General features: G+C 34.0%; 1 protein-coding gene across 19 annotated transcripts; it reads left to right on the top strand.

Moving 5' to 3' along the window:
- The first annotated feature begins 587 nt into the window (after positions 1-587).
- LOC111283215 (phospholipid-transporting ATPase 3-like) lies at positions 588-22,183 on the top strand. 19 transcript variants are annotated; one of them, XM_089760813.1, is made up of 28 exons: positions 588-1,027; positions 2,609-2,674; positions 4,191-4,252; positions 4,387-4,506; positions 5,350-5,431; positions 5,654-5,764; positions 6,405-6,482; positions 6,639-6,735; positions 8,684-8,790; positions 9,167-9,232; positions 9,564-9,685; positions 9,803-9,887; positions 9,999-10,076; positions 10,161-10,277; positions 10,378-10,518; positions 10,624-10,728; positions 16,182-16,324; positions 17,036-17,137; positions 17,224-17,287; positions 17,383-17,595; positions 18,570-18,735; positions 18,841-18,920; positions 19,025-19,264; positions 19,755-19,976; positions 20,137-20,304; positions 20,392-20,754; positions 20,840-20,946; positions 21,651-22,183. In XM_089760813.1, the coding sequence occupies exons 6-28, from the start codon at positions 5,672-5,674 to the stop codon at positions 21,955-21,957; spliced, it is 3,264 nt and encodes a 1,087-aa protein (XP_089616939.1). In that variant the 5' UTR covers positions 588-1,027; positions 2,609-2,674; positions 4,191-4,252; positions 4,387-4,506; positions 5,350-5,431; positions 5,654-5,671; the 3' UTR covers positions 21,958-22,183. The 19 variants fall into 19 exon arrangements, with proteins under 19 accessions (XP_089616939.1, XP_089616934.1, XP_089616932.1 ...); XM_089760808.1 differs by lacking the exon at positions 4,387-4,506 and having other exon boundaries at positions 4,196-4,252; positions 10,651-10,728; XM_089760806.1 differs by lacking the exon at positions 4,387-4,506 and having other exon boundaries at positions 4,196-4,252; positions 10,378-10,527.
- Positions 22,184-22,980: the final 797 nt, after the last annotated feature.

The following is a 22,980-nucleotide window of genomic DNA, read 5'->3' as shown; positions in this document are numbered from 1 at the left end:
ACATTTTTTCAAATCAAAATTTTTTCTAACCATAATAACAATTCTAAAATAAATCCTTAGCGATTTTGTTTCCCAATTTGGTTTTTGCATAACAAATGTCCCATAAGAGCCATACATAAATGTAATATGCTTGGATCGCCCTCTTTTTAGCAGCAAGAGAACTTTGCGTCTGTCCTAAATTTCAATAGTGGCTATTAAATTCCATTTCCGCTGCTAAATTTTGTCGCTTCGTAGCCATAGCCAGTCCACAACCGGCAGGTGTCCGTCATCTCTCATTCACCATCATCCGACATGGCTACGTGGCACAACAATAGGACATCCAACGAAATGTCGACGAAACGTCGTCGTTCAGTTAGTTGCTTTTAAAGAACGAGTCCTCTTTGGCGCTTTAACCCAACGAATCTTCCAATTGACCTTTCCACTCAACGCAACCTCTCCACGCGCCTGATTAAAACAGATACCAGCCATTTCGCTTTTGATTGGCAGCGGGGAATAAAGCCACGCGCCGAAATTTCTAAGCAAAATCTACGCGGTTCGTTTCATCACTGATCGTGTTTTAAACTGCCCAAATAGAAGGGAAATGAAATATTGGCAAAAAAAAAAAAAAAAAAAAAGAAAAGAAAAGAAAGTAAATTGAATTGAAGCAGAGCAGGGGTCCTCTCTGTTACATCGTCCCTGCAAACGAGACATCGCCTTTAAACGAACTCCACCAAACGACAAGCAAGCCGACATAGCGGGAGAAACAGAAATAAAAAACCGATTGAAAATTCATTTTCCGAATCTACGTTTGCTCATTTTCAATTTTTTTTTTTTGGGATCGGGAAGAAAAAAGGAAAATAAAAGAAGGAAGATGAGTGGATGGGACAGAGTTAGGTCGTCGACGAGATCGCAACAGGGTCGTAGTCAGAACTTGAGTCAACGGGCGCCGTCTCGAACCGTCACGCTGGGTCGGGTTCAGCCCCAGGCGCCCGCCTTCCGCACCATCTACTGCAATGACCGCGACGCCAATTACACCCATCGTTACAGGGTATTATATTAATATATAAATATTTTAATTTCTGATGTTATTAAGATATCCGTTTACGTTTCTTTTTGGGCGTTTAGATTTCCTGGAGAATAGGAATTGTAGTGAACTTGAATCTTTATAAATGTTTACGAAACTAATGCTACAATCAGGAGGCGCATGATTTAGGGGTTTTTTTTAAGATTAATCTTAAATGCCTGATTTGGAGCTCACAATATCTTTATTTTTCTAAATATCATACGAGTGCCCTAATCTTGTAAAAATCTTAAAGAGAGTGTAGTATTGCGTTAACTCTAAGTTATAGAGAATGCATGTGATCTTTTGGAACTGCTAATAAACTAATAGGGAAATAACATGTTCCGAAAACTTTAAACTAAAATTCTTCAATTATAGTTAAAGGATAAAATAAAATGGTATCTTCCCTAACCTTGTCTATTTTTCGGTGATGTGTGCATGTCTCTCCTGTATATAGTTTGTATTCAACATTTCCTTTAAAGCTAGAATGGAATGCTGCAATATGAAGAAAATGCCTTGATATATTTAACAAGTAGAAATCCATATCAAAAGAAAATGTGCATTTGTTTGCTTGATGCAGAGAACTGATCTTTGTCCTTCACTTCGTGTAGGTCATTTCTTTTTCCGCTTCAAGTTTTATCTTTTTTAAACTTGAGTTTATGCCAGTAGTCTATGAGGGAGTGCAAATACAATAAGTGGGTTTGGTATCATTTATGATGCTTCTGAAGATTTTTATTTAAGCAATTTCTTTTGACCTTCAACTAATCATTTTCCAGGATTTTCATGTATTGTAGCTTAAGTTTATTATTGTTGTGGGAAACATTTAATTGAGTCAAACAGTTTTACCAACCTCCAGTGAGCTTTTTTTCTGACATGTGCCATAGACACCTTTGTGTCTGCAAAGGTGATTCCTTTTTTCTTTCTTGTAATAGGTTAAATTAATGGGAGGTGAAATATGTTGTAATGTTGCGACTCAACTGGATAAATTCATATTTTTCATTCATTATTTCTCTTGTTTGTGAGGGTTCATCTGTTTTATTCATTGACTGTCCAAAGATATTAGCCTTTCTATTTAGGAAACTACCCTGACATAGGAATTTCCTTGATTGTAAGATTCATTTCGTTGGAAGTTTTAGAAAACTAGTTTTCCTTAGTTATTTGATGAGATTCCAGATATTGGTATGACCATAGACTACGATTTTTTGCAATTACTCTGCTTACAAGTTTCAAGATTGTGGTGTAAGTTCATGTGCTTTGCCTATATGGAGGAGTCAAGACGGTTATAAATTTTTGGGAAGTTCAATTAATGATGCATGAGCGGCATATGAAAGTTAAATTTTAGTGTTGATAAATGCACCTTTATATACATAAGTTATTAATGCTTATTTCATATATTCATACATATGCATGTATGTATTGTACAAAATTGGATTGTGATTTAATTTGCATTATTTGTGTAAGAATGTTTTTGGTTTCAAGAAATTTTGTTTGTATTCATACTTTTGTTGCTTACATCTGATTCTGATAAGTTGGTTGTAGTTCTCATTAGCCTTATATCTATTTTTTCAGGGGAATTCCATATCAACTACAAAGTACAACTTTTTAACCTTTCTGCCGAAGGGGCTGTATGAACAGGTAAATTTATTGTTCTCCAGCAGTGAAACGGGGTATGGTTGTATGATGCTTTAGGAATTTCTTATGAACACTTTTTAGTTGTCTTTTGCATTTTGGCCTCTGATTTAACCTTGGAGCCATTTTGGAGCCATAAAGAGGCTTATGTACCAATCACTAAGCATTCTGCTAATGTTACAATGGGTAACTAAACAAATAAAAGTTCCCAAATAAACACCAATGGTTATAGTTGAAGCATGATGGTTATGTTTTTGATTATGGATAAAGAAATTTATTACTGATTAAGTATGGGGACAGTATCAGTTTCAAAAATAACCATGGCCATAACTGTATACTTAAGTATACTCAATATGGACTTAGAGTATAACTGTTAAATACCCATATAAATACCCTTTTTTGCATAACTAAATTTTGTAATCTTGATCCGGACAAAACTTTAAAAAAGGATTCTAAAGAAAATTATTTTGCTTAATTGTTATTAAAATTAATGATTAAATGGGTCAATTATTTTGGTCCTTATATGATATAGGTATAGGCTTTTGAAAATGCTAAATAAATAAATGATAATAACTGTACTTGTATGCTGTTAAATCCATGGATGGGTTTATGGTTTTACATTTCCATAACAGCACAATCATGGTTATGATTATGAACTTGGTTAACGACTATGGTTATCCTAACAGGCTTTTTAAAATTGCCTTATTTACATCTATAACTAATTATTGGCTTGGATGTGCTAAATAGGTTAGGGAACAGAATGGAAGATACATTATTGTTTCTATTCTTGGCTAAATCATTGTTTTTGTGAAGAAGAGTTATAATCTTTTTCTTTGAGAATAATAGTAAATTAAAAAGTATACTAGTTTTAGCTACCACCTTCCACCAAAGATTCCCCTTTTCCATATTGAATCCTGCAACCTTTCCTGGCAACATTTTAAAGCTGTACAATTACACTTGTAGGAGGTATGATGATCTTTTCTATTTGTGATTCTCGACATTGTAATCATTGCTTTATATTATATCTATGCATTTTTTCCTCTTAACAGCTAAACAGCTTAAATTGGCTCAATTTATTTTGACTACATGTTTGGTCAGCCATTATATCTTAATGAGGAATGCCAAGTGCAACAGTTAAAGTGCTATCAGATTGTTTAAAAGGAAAACCATTACCAGGTTTAATTCCAATGAAGTATTTCATGTTTAACATTTCTTGTTCTGGGATTACTTCCGTTCAATTCGCATTGACAAACTTAAGGATGTTTGAACATGTCAAGTGAAGTCATGTTTGCGTAAGCGTAATGAAATAAATTTTTACTATTCTGGATGATGCTTCAAAACTGCCATAACCCTCACCATAGTTGTAATACAGTGTCTGCCTTGCCGTATCAACCCTTGGTTTTTGGGTTTGGAATATGAGTCAAAAATCTAACTTGATTAATTTTTGTGGATTTGGTTTGAGCTGGGAGCTCCTGTATTCTGGCGACTTATGATCCTGACAAGTTCTGTTTTACTCTGACAGTTCAGGCGGGTAGCTAACTTGTACTTTCTTATGGTATCAATTCTGTCAGCAACTCCATACAGGTAAGCTTTTTCCACCATATTAGTGAACTGAGTTTTGTTACCACTGGTCATTACAAAGAACATATTTCCTGGAGTGCTGGAATTATTACCTTAATTTGTTCAACTGTTCTGTTGGTGGTATTCAATTGATGTAGGAAATATGGCTTGGGGCTTGGGGTGAATTCTTTCTTGAGCACGATGAGACTTATTTGTTGTCTCAGATATAACAACCTTCAGCTTTGAGTGAAATATTATTAATATTTCATTGGTCTAATGTACGTTTTATTTATTTTTTAAAAATAGATGTTGAAACTGTGAGTGTTGTCCATGCGGAAACTGACATGACTGTTAATAGTATTTCTGTTCGTTTCATGTTTCCATGTGAAACGTAGGCCTATTTGTGTACCAATAAGGAGAAATGAGCTTTGGAATTTGGGAAAGACCAAAGCTTCTAGAGATAGACCACGAAAGACGTGGATGCAAGTAATAAGAGATGATAGGAGGGTTAAGGAAGTAGATGAAAAGGTTGTTTTTGATAGAAATGAGTAGTGCAAGAAGATTTGAGACTACGACCTAACATGATTTCTTTTTTTTTTGGCCTCTCATGCAGCCAACCCCAGAGTTATTTTTGGCCTTTCAAACAGCCAACCCTAGAGTTATGGGATATAAGGCTTAGTTTGTTGTTATTGTTGTTGTTGCTCGTTTCATGTTTCCACTCCTTAAAGTTTATAACCTTCTGAAGGAACTTTTTTAAATTGATGATAGAGTTTTATAAGAAACTTCACAGAAACAATCTGAATTAGGAAACATATATAACTCTTAACACTAATTACTAGGAGGAGCCCAATACAGCTGCTTTTAGTACAAACTGAAACTCTGCCTTTCAAAAATTATTTTGCATATCCCCTTCTTCATCTTCTACCTTCTTCCATGCGCCCATTACTTGCATTTACTTTATGTTTTCCTATTCTCTTGCATGTGAAACCTCTCTTTTTTCCTCCTTTTTTCTGGTTTAATTATTTTGATAATAATGACTTGAAAGACTGAAGAAATGTTTAACCAACCGATTTGTGCATTGGTGAGATCTGTTTCATAATAACATTTTTCTGTTGACGCAGTCCTGTGCATCCTATAACAAATGTAGTTCCTCTGAGTCTGGTGCTTTTAGTTTCTCTTATTAAAGAGGCATTTGAGGACTGGGTGAGTACTATAGTTCATGCTCATCATAGCATACTTTTTTTTTTTTTCCTTTGGCTTGGTCCTTAATTGACTTTCTTTTCTCATCTTTATTTTTGGTTTTTGGAAGTTTTGGGGCCCAGGGGGATAAGGTTCTGGAAGGGTTAGCTTGAGCTTTGACTTTTACAAATTTGGGTTGAATGCTGAACTCTTATTTTTCTTTCTTTCCCGTATTATATACAACAGAAACGTTTTCAGAACGATATGGCAATAAATAACACTCTTGTAGATGTGTTGCAAGATCAAAGGTGGGAGTCTATTCCATGGAAAAAGTTGCAGATTGGAGATATTGTCAGGGTGAGTTTCTACATGCATGTTGTTGAGATTGCATATCGACATTTAGGAGTTCAACGACATAGATATAATATTGTTTTCTTATAGTGGGGATGATGATTGTCTTAAATTGTTGTGTGACTTCCCCCCTTCTTCCGCCTCCCCCCTCTTTCTGGAGATATCTAGAAAAGATTTTCAAATGTATTTTGCTTTTCACTTTGTTAGCATTTTGAGTTTGGATTAATATCCATCTGTCTGGCAGTTATCATGTTATGAAATTTGTGATTTGTTGGAAGTTAAGGTGACTTGTTGATAGATGCTTTAGTATCTAGTTACATAAATTCAGTCTGCTAGGCATATGAGTTCTGGACTGTGTTTCCCTCACCTTAGTTCACACAAAGAAGTTATTACCGTTATGTAAAGTCCTTTAGTCAGTCAAGGTCAACCAACCTTCATTGACTTTTCCTTTTTTTTCTAATGATTTTTCCATTTGGAGACTGAAATTTTAAGATATTTGTAGCTTGTGGAAAAATTTCTTTGTTCATATATGTTACAATATAATATTATCATGATTGAGGCTTATTAAATTGATTTACATAAATATCACTGGCTCACCTCCTTTGTAATTATATGAGAATATAGTGGAATTCTGCCCTTGTTGCAGGTTAAGCAAGATGGATTTTTTCCTGCAGATATGCTTTTACTTGCTAGTACAAATCCTGATGGAGTTTGCTACATTGAGGTAATTACCTTTTATGGAACCTATTTGGAGCTATTTATTTTATTTTATTTATTTTATACTTTTTAGTCTATTTTTGAAAAGTGAGTGCCTTTTTCATGTTATGTATGGTTGTGCGCTTTATTTCTGAAGTGAAACAATTTTTCCTTTTGATTGCAGACTGCAAATTTGGATGGGGAAACAAATCTGAAAATCAGAAAGGCGCTAGAAAGGACTTGGGATTACGTGACTCCTGAAAAAGCCTGTGAATTCAAAGGTTAAGCCTTTTAATTATTTCAAATTTCAAATTTGAATCACTGACAAAGCATAAAAAACTTGATTTTTGTTCAGAGTTTTCCTTTATTTTGTGTCTGTGATTGTGACAGGTCTTTGATGCTATTGTGCTCATTGTTTTAACAGCTGAACTAAAATAATGAATAGGGTCAAAGTCTTGTAATTATGAATTAATATATCAAATTATTTTCTTAACAGATTTCATTCACTTTCACCTTGCTTTTTGGAAATGATGTTATATATGACTAGGATGGTTCTGCCTATGAAGGCATAAGATTGATGACATCAATTATTGTCCATTCTAAGTTTTCTTCTTCCACCAGATTTTGCCGCAATAATATGTCACCTCCATCATATTTGTCACTTTAATCTTCATCTCTTTGTTATGTGTTTCTTGTTTTTATTTTTGTTATTTATGCCCTTTTAATGAGAATATCAAAGTAGAAGAACAGAAATAAAAACTATGAAAAGAGAACATTTCACTCACTTTTCAGATTTCTGTTATTCAGCTACAATGAGGATATGGTGAGAAATGACTAACAAATTGGAGTTTAAGCTAGTTGGAGAATCCATTATTTGTACCTGTTGGGGTTTGTGAAAATTTGCTATTGCCTTTTTGCCATGTCTTGAGGCATATTTTTGTTAAGGCTCGATTTGATTGATTCTTTTGCTATTTGCTTTATCTTTTTGCAAAAAATGAATAAATTGTAAAAAGAAAAAGGACAAAAAATGAATAAAAAACAAAGGGCAGATAGCAAATAGCAAAGCATCAACCAAATGGAGCGTAAATTATTGATATTTGTTGCTTTCATATCTACCTCAACTTAAGCCCATTTTTTTCATTTAATTTTAACTGCTCATTTTTACATTTTTCTGTCTGTGACCTTTTACATGGTGTTATAGGTTTTCTTCTATTACTTAACCATCCTTTATTGGTTTTTACCTTCTGATTCTAACTTGTTATGAGCATATCTACTTCTAATTGTTTTTACCTTTGGCTCCTTCTGTTCCAAATTGAATGCATATCTTTCCATTTTGGGATATTTCAAAATTATGCCACTCTTTCCATTTCAAAATTCTTTTTGCAAAAAATGAATAAATTGTAAAATGAAAAAGGATAAAAATATGAATAAAAAAACAAAGGGCTGATATCCAAATGCAAATAGCAAAGCATCAAGCAAATGGAGCCTAAATTATTGGTTTCTGTTGCTTTCATATCTACCTCAACTTAAGCACATTTCTTCCATTTAACTTTAACTGCTCATTTTAAGCATTATATTTATCTGTCTGTGACCTTTTACTTGGTGTTTTAGGTTTTCTTCTATGACTTAACTCTCCTTTTTTGATTTTTACATTCTGATTCTAACTTGTTATTAGCACATCTGCTTCTAATTGCTTTTACCTATGACTTCTTTCAGTCCAAATTGGATGCATATCTTTCCATTTTAGGATGTTTCAAAATTATGCCCTCTTTCCACTTTAAACATTTAAAGGATTTACTTTTATCTGTATTCCATCTTAACTTTTCATGGTCTTTTTTATTCTTAAATATCTTTTGGAAATATAAACCATTAGAAAATACTATTATTGAAATTTAAAAATTCTAATATAAAAAGCCATAAATGATGTAATATCCAATATCATCAATGTACTTAATATATGAGTACAATGAGGAAATCCTTGGCAGCATCTCTTAGTTAAGTCTCTGGGAAGGAATTAGAGTGTTCTTTTTTATGTTGTTAAAGTCAATATAAATGTCTAATACTCTTTCTTTGCTCATCTATGTACTTTGATTGTCGACAAACCTATCTTTTCATTTGAGTTTGATGGGCTTTAATCGAAGTGATGGTTTCAAAATTAATTTGTATCCTTTTCTTGTTTCTTCTTCTTCTTCTTAACTTCTAAATAGCAGCACTCTTTGTCAATTGCAGGTGAAGTGCAATGTGAACAACCAAACAACTCTTTATACACTTTTACTGGCAATCTTGTAATGGACAATCAAACATTGCCTCTTTCTCCAAATCAGATTTTACTGAGGGTATGTTCTGATTTTCTTCCTTCCGTCATTAGCCCTTTACTTCATGTGTTCCCAGGTTATGCATTTTTTTTTTCAGAAATTAACCTTATGGCAATTAATGACACTTTGAAGTTAATATGTTATTTTGGCCCTCTAGAATTTGCCAGGAACATAATATTAGTTCTTTTACCTATTGAATTTGGTGGTTTTTTTTGTACTTAAATGTCATCTGATACCAATTGGCACGAATAGTAACATATTTTCTTTATAGAACATTGTTTCAAATTTCTGGGTCTTTTATCTTTGGGAATCTTTTATCAGTTAACAACTGTTGCATTTGATGTTCTTTCTCCACTGATGAACTTAAATGGAACTGGTATTGGCAATTTGATTTCAGGGTTGCAGTCTAAAAAACACTGAGTTCATAGTTGGGATCGTTATTTTTACTGGTCATGAAACAAAGGTTTGTTATAGAAGCTTTATAGTAACTCTTATATGCAATATGCCCAGACAAATAACATGCCACAATTTTTTGTTTTATGGGAAATGTGAAATGTTCAATTGTGAACATTTAAATGTGAAAAACATTTGCCACTATATTTTCAGATCATTTCCACCTTTGATACTTTGCATCTTTATTATCATTTTGTAACTGACTGAGCTTAGAATGTTATTGTGTGTGTTTATCCACTCCAATGCAGAAATAAATTTGTGATTCTTCTTCCCTTCTTTATCTGTTTTGCCTACTCTTTAAAGCTGATGTTGTTTTGTGGGAATTTGGGATGAGTTTGCAGGTTATGATGAATTCCATGAATGTTCCTTCGAAAAGAAGTACGTTAGAGAGGAAACTTGACAAACTTATACTCACTCTCTTTGGTACTCTTTTCACTATGTGTCTGATTGGAGCAATTGGCAGGTGTGGGAAATAGCTAGTCTGCACTTATATTACATGTTGTTAAATATTGTGGGATTTTATTCAAATTCTTTTTTCAATAGTTTTTGATAATCGTGTTCTTTGCTTGAAATATTGCAGTGGTGTATTCATTAACCGAAAGTACTACTACTTAGGTCTTAGTACAAGTGTGGAAGATCAGTTCAACCCTAACAACCGATTTCTGGTACCATATGCTTGTTGTTGGTTCTTAATTTCTCTCTCTCTCTCTCCCTCACACACACACACAGACGGATGCAAAAAATTTTAGCTCAATTCTGATTTGTTGGTTTTACAGGTTGCTCTTTTGACCATGTTGACCCTGCTTACTTTATACTCGACAATTATCCCTATATCTCTATATGTTTCTATTGAGGTTGGCCTTGTTTTTCTTGTTTAAAGAGTTCTTGCTTTATAAATGTGCAAAAATGGTCTTACCAGATTTCATCTGCAATTTCAGATGATCAAGTTTATTCAGTCCACTCAATTTATCAACAAGGATTTAAATATGTACCATGCTGAAACTGACACCCCTGCTTTGGCCAGGACTTCTAATTTGAACGAGGAACTTGGACAGGTAAAGTACAAGCAGTTTTAGCCAACTTGAATGAGATGCAGCCAATTTTCTTATTCTCTATATTGAGCTCTAAATCATTTTGAATTGCTGGTATGATTAGGTGGAATACATTTTTTCTGATAAAACTGGAACTTTGACAAGAAATTTAATGGAGTTCTTCAAGTGCTCGATTGGAGGTGAAATTTATGGAACTGGTATGACTGAAATTGAGAGAGGTGTTGCTGAACAAAAAGGCATAAAGGTTCAAGTGGTATTCTCTTTTATATGTTTATGAAGAAACTTTTTTGAGTAAATTTACCTATGCTGCAAGGGAATGATGTTCTTGTTCTCATAACACCTTTTATAGGTGCAAACATCAATCAATTCTATACAGGAAAAGGGTTTTAATTTTGATGATGTCAGAGTCATGCGAGGAGCTTGGAGAAATGAGCCTAATCCTGATGCTTGCAAGGTAGCTTACGATGGTCTTTGGCAATAGAATGTAATATATAGTAGTACTTTTACATTTAATATGAAATATTTATTAGTAAAAGGTGTTGAAAAACTGAGTATATAGAAAAACTTGTTTGTCAATTATACAAACACTTTAGGTTTATATATGGCAACTAGAAGGTAAACTAGGAAATTAAATCTTCCTAAAACTAATCCTTATAATTGAGGGATTGTCTATCCTAATTTTCAGTCTTTAATTCTAGGGATACAGATTACAACCAGATTAATTTTAGGGATATAGATTACAACCAACTTAATTCTAGGTATTTTCCCACACTCCCTCTCAAGTTGGTGAATAGGGGTTTTCCATTGCCAGCTTGGAAATAATTTCTTGAAATGTTGCATTGCTGAGACCTTTAGTCAACAAATCTACAAGTTGACCTTGGTTGATACATAAGGTGTGCAAAATCAACTCATTGTCTAGTTTCTCCTTTATGAAGTGCCGGTCAACTTCAATGTGGTTTTTTTCTGTCATGTTGCATAGGATCATGTACAATGCTTAATGCAGACTTGTTATCACAATAAGGTCTCATTGGTCCATCCCACTTGATCTTCAAGTCTTCTAAGATAATCTTTAACCGTAGTAGTTCACAATTCCTTGAGCCATTGCTCTAAACTCTACTTCAACACTTAATCTTGCCATCACATTCTGTTTTTTACTCCTCCAAGTCACAAGGTCACCACCTACGAAAGTGTAGTAGCCTGAGGTGGATCTTCTATTAGTTACTAAACCTACATAATCAACATCTATATGTGCGTTTAGAATCAGTGTAGAATTTCTTTTGAACAAAATAACTCTTTCAGGATTGGCCTTCAAATAGTGTAATACAAAGTAGGCAGCTTGTAGGTGCATTTCTTTAGAACTATGCATAAATTGACTTATCATACTTATGGCATATGCTATATCAGGTTTAGTATGTGAGAGATAAATGAGTCTTCCAACTAATCTCTTGTACATCTCTCTATCTATAACAACATCTTCATTAGCTTCTCCAAGTTTATGATTATGATCTATAAGGGCATTTGCAAGTTTACATGTGAGCTTTCTAGTTTCCTTCAAAAGATCCATCACGTAGTTCTATTGTGAGATGAAAATACCATGCTGTGAGTGAGCTACTTCAATTCAATTTCCCTAGCTCTTTTATTTCAAATTCTCTGGCCAAGCACTGTTTTAGAGATTCTCTCTCTTTTTCATCATCTCCAGCTACAATTATGTTATCAACATACACTAACAGAATTGTGACTCTCCCCAAAACCGAATGCTTGATAAATAGTGTGTGATCCCCTTAACTCTACTTATATCCCATTGTTAGCATCACTTTGGCAAATCTCTCGAACTAGGCTCTAGGAGACTGTTTAAGGCTACATAAAGCCTTTTTCAGCTTGCATACTTTGTTTGCTCCTAGATGGTCTCCAAATCTTGGTGGAACCTTCATATATATTTCTTCTTCCAAATCACCATGTAGAAAAACATTCTTTATATCAAATTGTTAAAGCTGCCAATTATAATTTGCAGCCAAGGATAACAAAGTAATAATTGTATTCATCTTGGCAACTGGAGCAAAAGTTTCTTGATAATCCATTTCATAAGTTTGAGTGTAGCCCTTAGTTACCAACCTGGCCTTATACTTTTCAACAATACCATACGCATTGTATTTTACAGTGAAAACCTATTGACATCCAACTGGATTTTTTCCTTTAGGCAACTCTATCAGTTCCCATGTCTTATTTTTCTCTAAGGCCTCCATTTCTATTTTCATGGCCTGCTTCCATTTCTCATTGGGTAATGCCTCAGATAATGTGGTTGGAATAGAAATAGTGTTTAGGCTCACAAGAAAATTTTTGTGGGAATTAGAGATTGGGTATAATGGATGTTTAGTACATTCTTTGGTTCTTTTCCTAATAGCAATAGGCAGATCATAATCACTAGTTTCAGTTTTAGGAGATTCATGCTCATTTTGAGAAATAGAGTTAGAGACTATAGTTACCTCATTTCCAGAGTTATGATTAGGTTCTTGGAATTGCATCGGTTCAGGAGCTGGAACTTTCCTTCTCGAGTACACTTGTAATTCCTTCATAGAATCAAGAACAATATTATGCTTAGTCACAGCTTTTGTGTTTGGAATGAGTTCAGACTCAAATTTAGTGTTTGACTTGGGTTCAGAAGAAATATGTTTAGACTCAGAAGAATTAATGGGTGAAAATGTTGAGGAAACAAGTTTAGACTTAAAAGAATTGAAGGGTGAAAATGTTGAGGAGGTGGACAAGTCAACCAAAACGATGTCTTTATCCTTATCTTCCATGAATGAAGTCTTTCCCTGAAGATAAGGTTGAGTAAAAAATGGTTTACTTCTTTCAAAAGTGATATCTGCAAACATATAGAATTTTTTTGTAGGAGGATGATAGCATTTATACTCTTTCTGAGCTGATGAATATCCCAAAAAAATACACTTAATTGCTCTTGGATCTAACTTCCCCCTATTATGACTATGAACATGAACAAATGATTTGCAATAAAAAATCTTAGGTGTGAGGTTGTTAGTGGTATTAAAGTTGGGATAGAGTTGTGAGAGTAGTTCCATAGGAGTTTTAAATCCCAAAACCTTTGAAGGTAACCTATTTATAATGTATGTGGCAGTGAGAACAGCTTTCCCCCAATAGGATTTGGGTACATTTGCTTGAAAAAGTATGTTTTTCCTTTCTACCACTCCATTCGACTATGGAGTATTAGCACAAGATAACTTATGAATGATCCCCTTTTTTTAGAAATAGGTAGATAAACTCGGTTGAAATAATCTCTTGCATTATCATATCTAAATCTCTTGATTTTCACTCCAAATTGATTTTGGATCATCTAATTTGGATTTAAGTAAAAAAATCCAAGAAACACTAGTAAATCATCTATGAATGAAACAAACCATCTTGTACTAGAAATATTAAAAATTGTAGAGGGATCCCATATGTCGCTATGAATCAAGTAAAAAGGAGTAGAACTTCTTTTGTCGCTAACTGGAAAAGACATGTTTGTTTTGCAATTTTACAAACATCACAATAAAAATTTTCAACATTTAATCGTTTGAACAAAGAAGGAAACATTTTTTTCAAAGTTTCAAAAGAAGGATGTCCAAGATGAAAATGATAAAGCCAGATTTTGTCTTTATTAGGAGATTTTTCAAAAAAAAAATGAGAAAGGTAAACTATTCTTGATATTACTTATGTTGTTTGATATCTCAAGATAGTATAGTCTATCCTTCTCCTTAGCAAGTCCAATCCTCTTTCCTGAACTTTGGTCTAGAAATTCACAATAGGAGGGATAAGAAATCACTTTGTAGTTTATGTCTTTAGTAAGTTTTTTTGTAGATATAAGATTAGTACACAATTGAGGAACATGAAGAACATTTTTAAGAACAAACGAGGGATTAATTTGAACATCCCCTGTTCTTGCCATTGTAGTAAGTGAACCATTTGCAACAACAATTCTCTTATTACTGGGACATAGGTTATATGTACTAAACTTTTGTGAGGAATGTGTCATTCTGTGGTTCATGACTCAATGACTCAAGAACTTGTAATAGACTTAATCTAGACATTTAGTCCATGAGAACTAGAGACCTTACCTAAACTAGAGACCTTACCTAAGGCACGTACCCCAATAGGCTTTTCAAGAGTTTTCAATAGGCTTCTCAATTTCTCAATCTTTTCTTTGTCCAACTCAACTTGTTCTTGAGACTTTTGTAGTACTTTGGTGGTTTTACAACTTGACACTTCCTCAAATCGAGTGATAGCGATAGCAGATTCTGTTGTTTTTGACATTGTTATCTTTCTTTGAACTGAAATAAGTTTTAACAATTAAGATATAACTAGAAATGACTCTTAGCAATGATGGCTAAAGAAGGGAAAAATAAAATGGCTATGAAGGCCTAAAATAGAAGTTAGGAATGAAGGCTAAAACTTTTGCTTCCCAAGAAGAGCCTAAAGCTCTGATACCATGTGGAAAAATTGAGAGTATATAGAAAAACTTGTCTGTCAAATTATACAAACACCTTAGGTTTATATACAACTAACTAAAGGGGTCAACTAGGAAATTAAATCTTCCTAAAACTAATCCCTATAATTGAGGGATTGTCTATACTAATTTTCAATAGTTGCAGCTAGATTTGAAGTTGAGATGCATAAAAACTTAAATAAACAAGCTTGAGCAGGGAGCTGTGGGAATTGACAGGTTGGCAGCCAGCAGCCCTATTTAGTGTTTATCAAGGGTCATTTAATTTTGTTTACATATGATGGTGTTGTGCATTGACTTCTCTTGCTTGGATGTTAGGGATTGACTTTATTGTAGATTGTCGTTTACTGCTTTAATACATGCATAAGTGAGCATTGCAAATGAATTGTGTAATTCTTATACAAGACATTCCTTAAAAGTATTGAAGAATAAAGGGAAGAATCATAGGTTGATATTCACTTATGCAGCTTTCTTTTGTGGAGGTTTCGGTGGATGTAGTTGTCTGTTTTCCCCTTCTCATTCTAGGCAGTTGTTCTTTTAGTGGTTTCTGATGATTCTTGGTTTGTGGTGTTTGTTTGATTCTAAGGTAGGAATTCATTAACTTGTTGCCCATGTATTGGATGACATGGCATCTTAGTTGTTCTTTCATTAACAGATTAACATAACTGTTTCACTTAATAATTATAAACCAATAGTTCCAACTTGTGACATTGCAAGGTTTTAAAGTCTAAGGGAAAGATGGATATGTTCTACCCAAACTTAAGGCGGAAAATGTAATACACACTGTTCAATTTTACATGAGTTTCTACCTTTCTTACCTTAAGACCTTCATTTAAATGCTGGAGCTCTGTGGATATTTTGGAACTGCCTTTTTTTTTTTTCCCACTTTTTTGTTACTTGGGCATTCCCTCTATGCTTTTATGTGATAGTCTGCAATTCATATGTATATGCACTTTTGTTGTTGAATGTGGGTGCATATCAATGTATTTATCAGTTATTTTTGAGCTGTTTTGAACTCATCTAGCAACAGAATAGGCAAAATATATACTGATAAGTAAGTTACTGAGCCTATTTTGTTACTGCTGCTCTTTGTCTATATCATATGATCATTAAAGCGGGTGTTTGTTCACAAACATTCACCTATGATAAGTCCATTTTTAGTACAGATTTAACAGGTTTCCTTTTTATATTCCTGCATTATTCATTTGTTAGATGCATTTAGTGTAATTTAGAAGGAATGCAGAAAACATGATTGACATTTTAACCTTCTTGCTTTCCATTTGGATGTATCTGTATGGATTTTAAACCTAGTTATATTCTGTTACTGTATACCTATCTAACTGAGAATAATTTCGTAGTCTAATTCATTAACTACAGCATTGAAGGCATAGTTTTGTTTCTTTTTGCAGGAATTTTTTAGATGCCTTGCCGTTTGTCATACTGTGCTTCCTGAAGGTGATGAGTCCCCAGAGAAAATCAAATATCAAGCTGCATCCCCAGATGAGGCTGCTTTGGTTTCAGCTGCAAAAAATTTTGGCTTCTTCTTTTACAGGTTTGTGATGTCCTATGTCTCATTGAGAAGTGGGAGTGCTTTTCTTTTGTTTGTTTAAAATGGGAATTCCTAGAAATAATTTAAATTCAATTTGATTCTGAGTTGGTTTATTTCTTTCTGTTTGAATCTATTTTAAATATTGGACTGCATGTTTTGCAGTTACAACTAATATAAGTTGGATTTATCCAGATCTTGATGTTGTTATTTGAGAGAGTTTTTTGAAGTACAGAATACCTAGCTTGATATCAATGGAGCTTTACTAACCGAACCAAATATTTTGAGTAATCTGATAAATTTTCAAGATCTAATGAAATGTTTTAATTTTCTTCCCTAGATGGTTTTCTGTTTCTCAAAGAAAGGAGAAAAAGTTTATGAAAGCAGCATAACTTGGCAATTCATTGCTATTAATTGTAATTGATTTTTATATTACTGTGGAATAGTGACAACCTCTAGTTGCTGTTTTCTAAAGTTCATTGCAATAGTGTCTTCTATAAATCAGATGATCCCTCAAATTTGGCAAGCACTTGGGATTGACCTCTGGTAGCAGGAGCTTGCAAATTTGATAACTTTTACTTTTGTGACAAATTATGAACCAGGCGTTTTCGTATTATGATTCACTGTTTGTGTTTTTGGTGCAAGTTAATGGAGGAGGTTACTGTTCCTGGATGACTTTACAGTTTGATTGAGGCTCTTTCTTTTTTGGGTTTGCAGACGTACCCCTACCATGATATATGTTCGTGAATCTCATGTGGAGAGGATGGGTAAAATCCAAGATGTGTCTTATGAGATTTTAAATGTTCTTGAGTTCAATAGGTTTGGATGCATCCTACACTCATATCTCTTCATTTATGAGTTCCTTCTGGTTGGCACTAATGGCTACTCAATTTTGCATTTAATAGTACGAGGAAGCGCCAATCTGTTGTATGTCGTTGTCCAGATGGCAGGCTGGTACTATACTGTAAGGTAATAAGCCTTCAGAACTTTTTGAACAGGATGAGTATTACAAATGGTTTTTCTTGCATAGAAAATGACACTGGGCCAGAACCGTGCTTTTGCAGGGAGCTGATACTGTCATTTATGAGAGATTGGCAGGTGGAAATGATGATTTAAAGAAAGTGACCAGGGAACACTTGGAACAATTTGGTTCTGCTGGATTACGTACCCTTTGCCTGGCCTATAGAGATCTAGCTCCTGACATGTATGAAAGCTGGAATGAGAAATTCATCCAAGCCAAGTCATCTCTACGAGATCGTGAAAAAAAGTTGGATGAGGTATGTTTTGTTGTTTGATGGTATGTTTATATAACTATGCGGTTAACATTTTTTGCTTAGAGAAACTTGATCTATTATATTCTTTTCATAAATGTTGATTTGTTATCTTCTCTTCATTAAAAAGCTGAATATAATTCTGTTATTATTTGAACGATTGTATATTAAATTTTGCCTGTAAGGCTGTAGTAATGATTTTGTTTAATGAAATTTTAGTGGTAATCTGTTATTCATGTTATGCTGTAGTAGGCATGCATTGTTTATGATTGTAACTAGATAAATCCAACATAAAGTTGGACCAAACCCACACGCAGTGGGACTTGAACCTAAGACCTCAGGGTTCTAGGGCCTCCTCCTTGCTATTAAGCCAAAGCCTTATTGGCTTATTTCTGCTAGTTGGAGAAAGAAATATAAATAAAACCACCGAATCAGACCCTAAAAATACTTAATTTCTCTTCCCAGATTCTAGGTTTCCTCATATGCCCTAAAACAATGTGTAGCGGTTCCAAGCACCTGCTATGTAGAATTTAAAACCTTCACTTTTTTGCCCACCCAGGATATTTCAGCAACCTTCTCTAAAGTCATTTTCTTTTTTTGCTTGCCTGTTTAATGCTAGTGTTGCTATATTATTTGATGAAACGATCAGGGTGGTTTTTGATTGAATGGAGTCACAATTGCTTGTCACAAGCTTGGTTGGTTTTAAAATTTACACATCTTTTTGTTTATTTACATCCTTCACATTTTAATCTTAAACTGGCCTTTAATGGGAAGGCTGTTCATGTACATCCTTTACTTTGGAGTTTCTGAGATCTTAAAATGAGGTTCAAAACTTCAGCCTGTAAGCAGTTTACTTCCCTGTGTCTTGTATGGTAAATTTTTTGAGCTTATTCATCTTAGTGCTAGTGGAAAGTTGAAAATGCTCTATTTGGATGTAATTTTAATGATTATTGCCATGCACTTTTTTAAAACTTATGCAGGTGGCTGAACTCATAGAGAAGGATCTTGTTTTAATTGGTGCAACTGCAATAGAAGACAAGCTTCAAGAAGGAGTTCCAAATTGCATTGAGACTCTTTCTAGAGCTGGAATTAAGATTTGGGTGCTAACAGGGGATAAGATGGAAACTGCAATAAATATAGCTTATGGTAAGTATTTAATGGGCGATTCTATTTTATGTTAAATTTTCCTTGGAACTGTGTTCATTACTCGTATTGTTCATGACTCATTTTTTTTTTTTAATAATGCTGTAGCATGCAACTTACTAAACAATGAGATGAAACAATTCATTATCAGCTCTGAAACAGATGCTATTAGAGAAGTTGAAGAAAGGGTAAACATTTAGTGCTAGTCTTGTTATTCTTTTAGTTAGAATTTACTATAATACAAACTATTTAATGATATCATGATTATTCTTTATTGAACGTCTATTATCAGGGGGACCAAGTTGAAATTGCACGCTTTATCAAGGAGGAAGTTAATAAGCAACTTAAGAAGTGCCTTGATGAGGCACAGCAATATTTTAACAGAGTCTTTGGACCAAAATTAGCACTTATTATAGATGGAAAGTGTCTGATGTATGCTTTAGACCCAAGTTTACGGATAATGCTCCTCACTTTGAGTTTGAATTGTTCTTCAGTTGTTTGCTGCCGAGTCTCTCCTTTACAGAAAGCACAGGTAGGTTCCTCATGCAACTGAACTGAAACATTATTAGTTTAGCTTTTAGTAGTGTGTGGATAAAAGGTTTGCATACCAAAGCTAAAAAAAAGGTCAATGCAGTAAATTGATGACAATGCTAATGCCCTGTCATTTTTCTCAAGACTTGGATAAATTTACTGGATTTGTTTGGTATATTATTTTTGCAATGTTGACTGCTTTGGAGGGCTGGTGTCATTACATGTATTTTTCAAAACTTTATCAAACCAAACAGTGTTCTAATTATTGGTTAGCGTATCGAGCAACCTGTCCTAAACCTATTTTCTCCCAGATTACTTGGAATATTTTAATGAGCTTTCTTTGAGTGCTGAAGTTCAAAAGAAACTATTGTTAAAATTTCAGTTGTTTTTAATGTAAAAAATTTGTATTTTCAAACCATTGGAACGATAGAGGAAAGGTCGTTAAACAGAGTTTTAAAAGTAACATCTAAAATTACTTTTGCTGTTTGCAGGTAACAAGTTTGGTGAAGAAAGGTGCACGTAAAATTACACTTAGTATTGGTGATGGTGCCAATGATGTTAGCATGATTCAAGCTGCTCATATTGGCGTTGGAATTAGTGGGCTGGAGGGGATGCAAGCAGTAATGGCTAGTGATTTTGCAATTGCTCAGTTTCGCTTTCTTAAAGATTTGCTCCTTGTGCATGGACGTTGGTCTTATCTTAGATTATGCAAGGTTCAATTTTTCTCTTCCTTCAGAAACAGTTTAACATTTTTGGTTGGTAATATGCTTGAAAATTGGTGTTATCTTTAGATTATGCTAGGTTTGACTTTTCTGTTCTTCAAAGCATTTTAAAATTTCTGGTTAGTGATATTCATGGCACCTCCTTTTGCAGGTTGTGACGTATTTCTTTTACAAGAATCTTACATTTACTTTGACTCAATTTTGGTTCACCTTTAATACTGGATTTTCTGGTCAAAGATTCTATGATGATTGGTTCCAGTCATTGTATAATGTCATATTCACTGCACTACCAGTGATTATTGTTGGGCTTTTTGACAAGGTACTTCGCTCTTTCCCTTTATTTCAGATAGAATCTCGTTCTGCCTGTTCTACGCTTGATTGATGCAAGACCTTGCTTGCTATCCAGGATGTCAGTTCATCTCTTTCAAAGAAGTACCCTGAATTATACAAAGAGGGAATAAGAAATATGTTTTTCAAGTGGAGAGTTGTTGCAATATGGGCCTTCTTTGCTGTCTATCAATCTCTAGTCTTCTACCACTTTGTGACTGTTTCCAGTTCTACAAGTCAAGGTTCATCCGGTAAAATGTTTGGTCTTTGGGATGTCAGCACAATGGCTTTCACATGTGTTGTAGTAACTGTCAATTTGCGTCTTCTTATGATCTGTAATTCAATCACAAGATGGCATTACCTTAGTGTTGGAGGAAGCATTCTAGCATGGTTTGTGTTTATTTTTATATATTCTGGTATTATGACTCCACATGATCGCCAGGTAAGTCATGAATCATGTTTCGTTATCTTTCTCTTTCCATTTGGATTGGAGGAATGCAACTTCTTGACTCTATTGGCTTCTGCAGGAGAATGTCTTCTGGGTCATATATGTCTTGATGAGTACATTCTATTTCTACATCACTCTTCTCTTTGTTCCTGTTGCTGCACTCTTGGGAGATTTCCTTTACCTAGGGTAAGAATGAGAAATAACTGGAAGTACTACTCTGCTCTAATATATATTTGATGCATGGAAAAGCTTGCTCATGCTCATTAACATTCTAAGGGCTGTTAGGTGGGCAATAGATGTCCTACCATGGGAGTATGCCCTCTTTCTGGTTAGCTAGCTCAGGTTTATTACCAACCCTGGCAACCAAATACCAGCTACTTGAAACCTAAAATATGCTATGAGGTCAAACCATGTGCCTGCTGCCTAGTTTCAAGCTGTATTAGATTGAGCTGCCCCCAAATGGAAGCAGCATATGAATTATAACACAATTTTTGGTAGCTTCATGTTTGAAATTATGTGTGAAGGTCTTTGAGGGTTTTCTAAAACTGAGACGGGAGTTCTGATTTCTAATTGAATTGACTGAAACAAGATTCATATTTTAAGTGCTTGATGGCACTAATGTCACCCAGCCTTGCATGTAGTCTGTTTTTCTTTTCAATTACTATGATCTCGTATGCTGCATCTGATGAACACCAGAAAAAAATAACAAAAAAAATATTTAGTGTAGTTGATTTAATCAAAGAAAGGTTCACATGCAAAGTTCATTAACCCAAATCACATGTTATCCACTGCATGCTAATTGCATTACTTTGTTTGTATTCCTCACTTATGTTTGTTATCTGTCTTTTCTCAAGCACTATTTATCATGAAACATTTTTCTTTTTTTCCAGTGTGCAAAGATGGTTCTTCCCCTATGATTATCAGATTGTTCAGGAAATTCACAAGGATGAAGCTGATGATACTGGTCGTTCAAATTTACTGGGAATCGAAAATCACCTTACACCTGATGAAGCAAGAAGCTATGCTATTTCTCAATTGCCAAGGGAAATATCGAAACACACGGGATTTGCCTTCGACTCCCCTGGGTACGAGTCATTTTTTGCTTCACAGTTAGGTATATATGCACCGCACAAGGCATGGGATGTTGCTCGGAGAGCTAGCATGAGGTCAAAACCAAAGACAAACAAAAGGAATTGAATTCAAAGGAACATTTTGTATAATAGTTTTGAATGCCCCCTTTTTATATTCTAAAATTAGATAATCTGTAAAATTAGTCAATTTGCTGTAGTGCTTTTTTTTTAAAAATTTATTTTTCATTTTTCTTCCATTATAAAGCTTTCTTTTTAGGAACCAAATCCAGTATCAGGGTTGTTGCCGATGTACAGCTACATGAATAGACTTAAATGCGAATTTCATTATCCAATTTTAAGTTCTTTATGGCTAGTAGACAAGTTTTAGGATAACAGATATATATATATATATATATATATATAGTAGACAAGTTTTAGGATAACAGATATATATATATATATATATATATATATATATATATATATATATATATATATAGAACTTCCGCGCTTGTTCTGACTTGGTATATTTCCAGAATAAATCACGGATAAGTTGGGAGTTGTGGGAAAAAAAAAAAGAATACAATGGTATGCGTAGGGTAGCTCGCAAAAATGTACCAGCAGCAGTAGGTTTCCTGCCAGCATCTGAAGGCCAGATGAGCAACAGCATGTCAGCAACCATGCATAACATGGATTTTCATTTAAATTCGTTGATAACTCACAATCTTATATATAAAGGTATCATTTTTATAAATGATTTATTGGCAAAAGTTTTATATACATTATTTAAAATTTTTATATTTTCTCATTTGCAATTTTAAAAAAGTTTCAGTGTACATGGTATGGTCCATCAACCTGTGCAATAAGGTTAGGCATAACCAATAAATGTTTCAGTATACATGATAAGTTTAGGCACAAATAAGTTTAGGCATAACCACTTACCTTTGTAGAGATCTGTTATTAAATAATCAAGTTGAGTCAAATATGATATATATGTGTATCAGAGTTAAAAGTATTTAAACTCATGGATCGACACAGTAGACTCATTAAAAGTTAGTGCTAGCACATAGCACGTAAATTAATATGACATGATATATAAGCTCAAATTTAATGTGCTATGTTACTTTATAACTATTATAAATGAGTTTCT

The sequence above is a fragment of the Durio zibethinus genome, chromosome 5, assembly GCF_047325235.1.
Source record: "Durio zibethinus cultivar Kanyao isolate XHJ-2024 chromosome 5, ASM4732523v1, whole genome shotgun sequence".
Lineage (NCBI taxonomy): Eukaryota > Viridiplantae > Streptophyta > Magnoliopsida > Malvales > Malvaceae > Durio > Durio zibethinus.
Note: the sequence above shows the minus strand (reverse complement) of the source record. Positions and strands in the feature narration are given on the sequence as shown.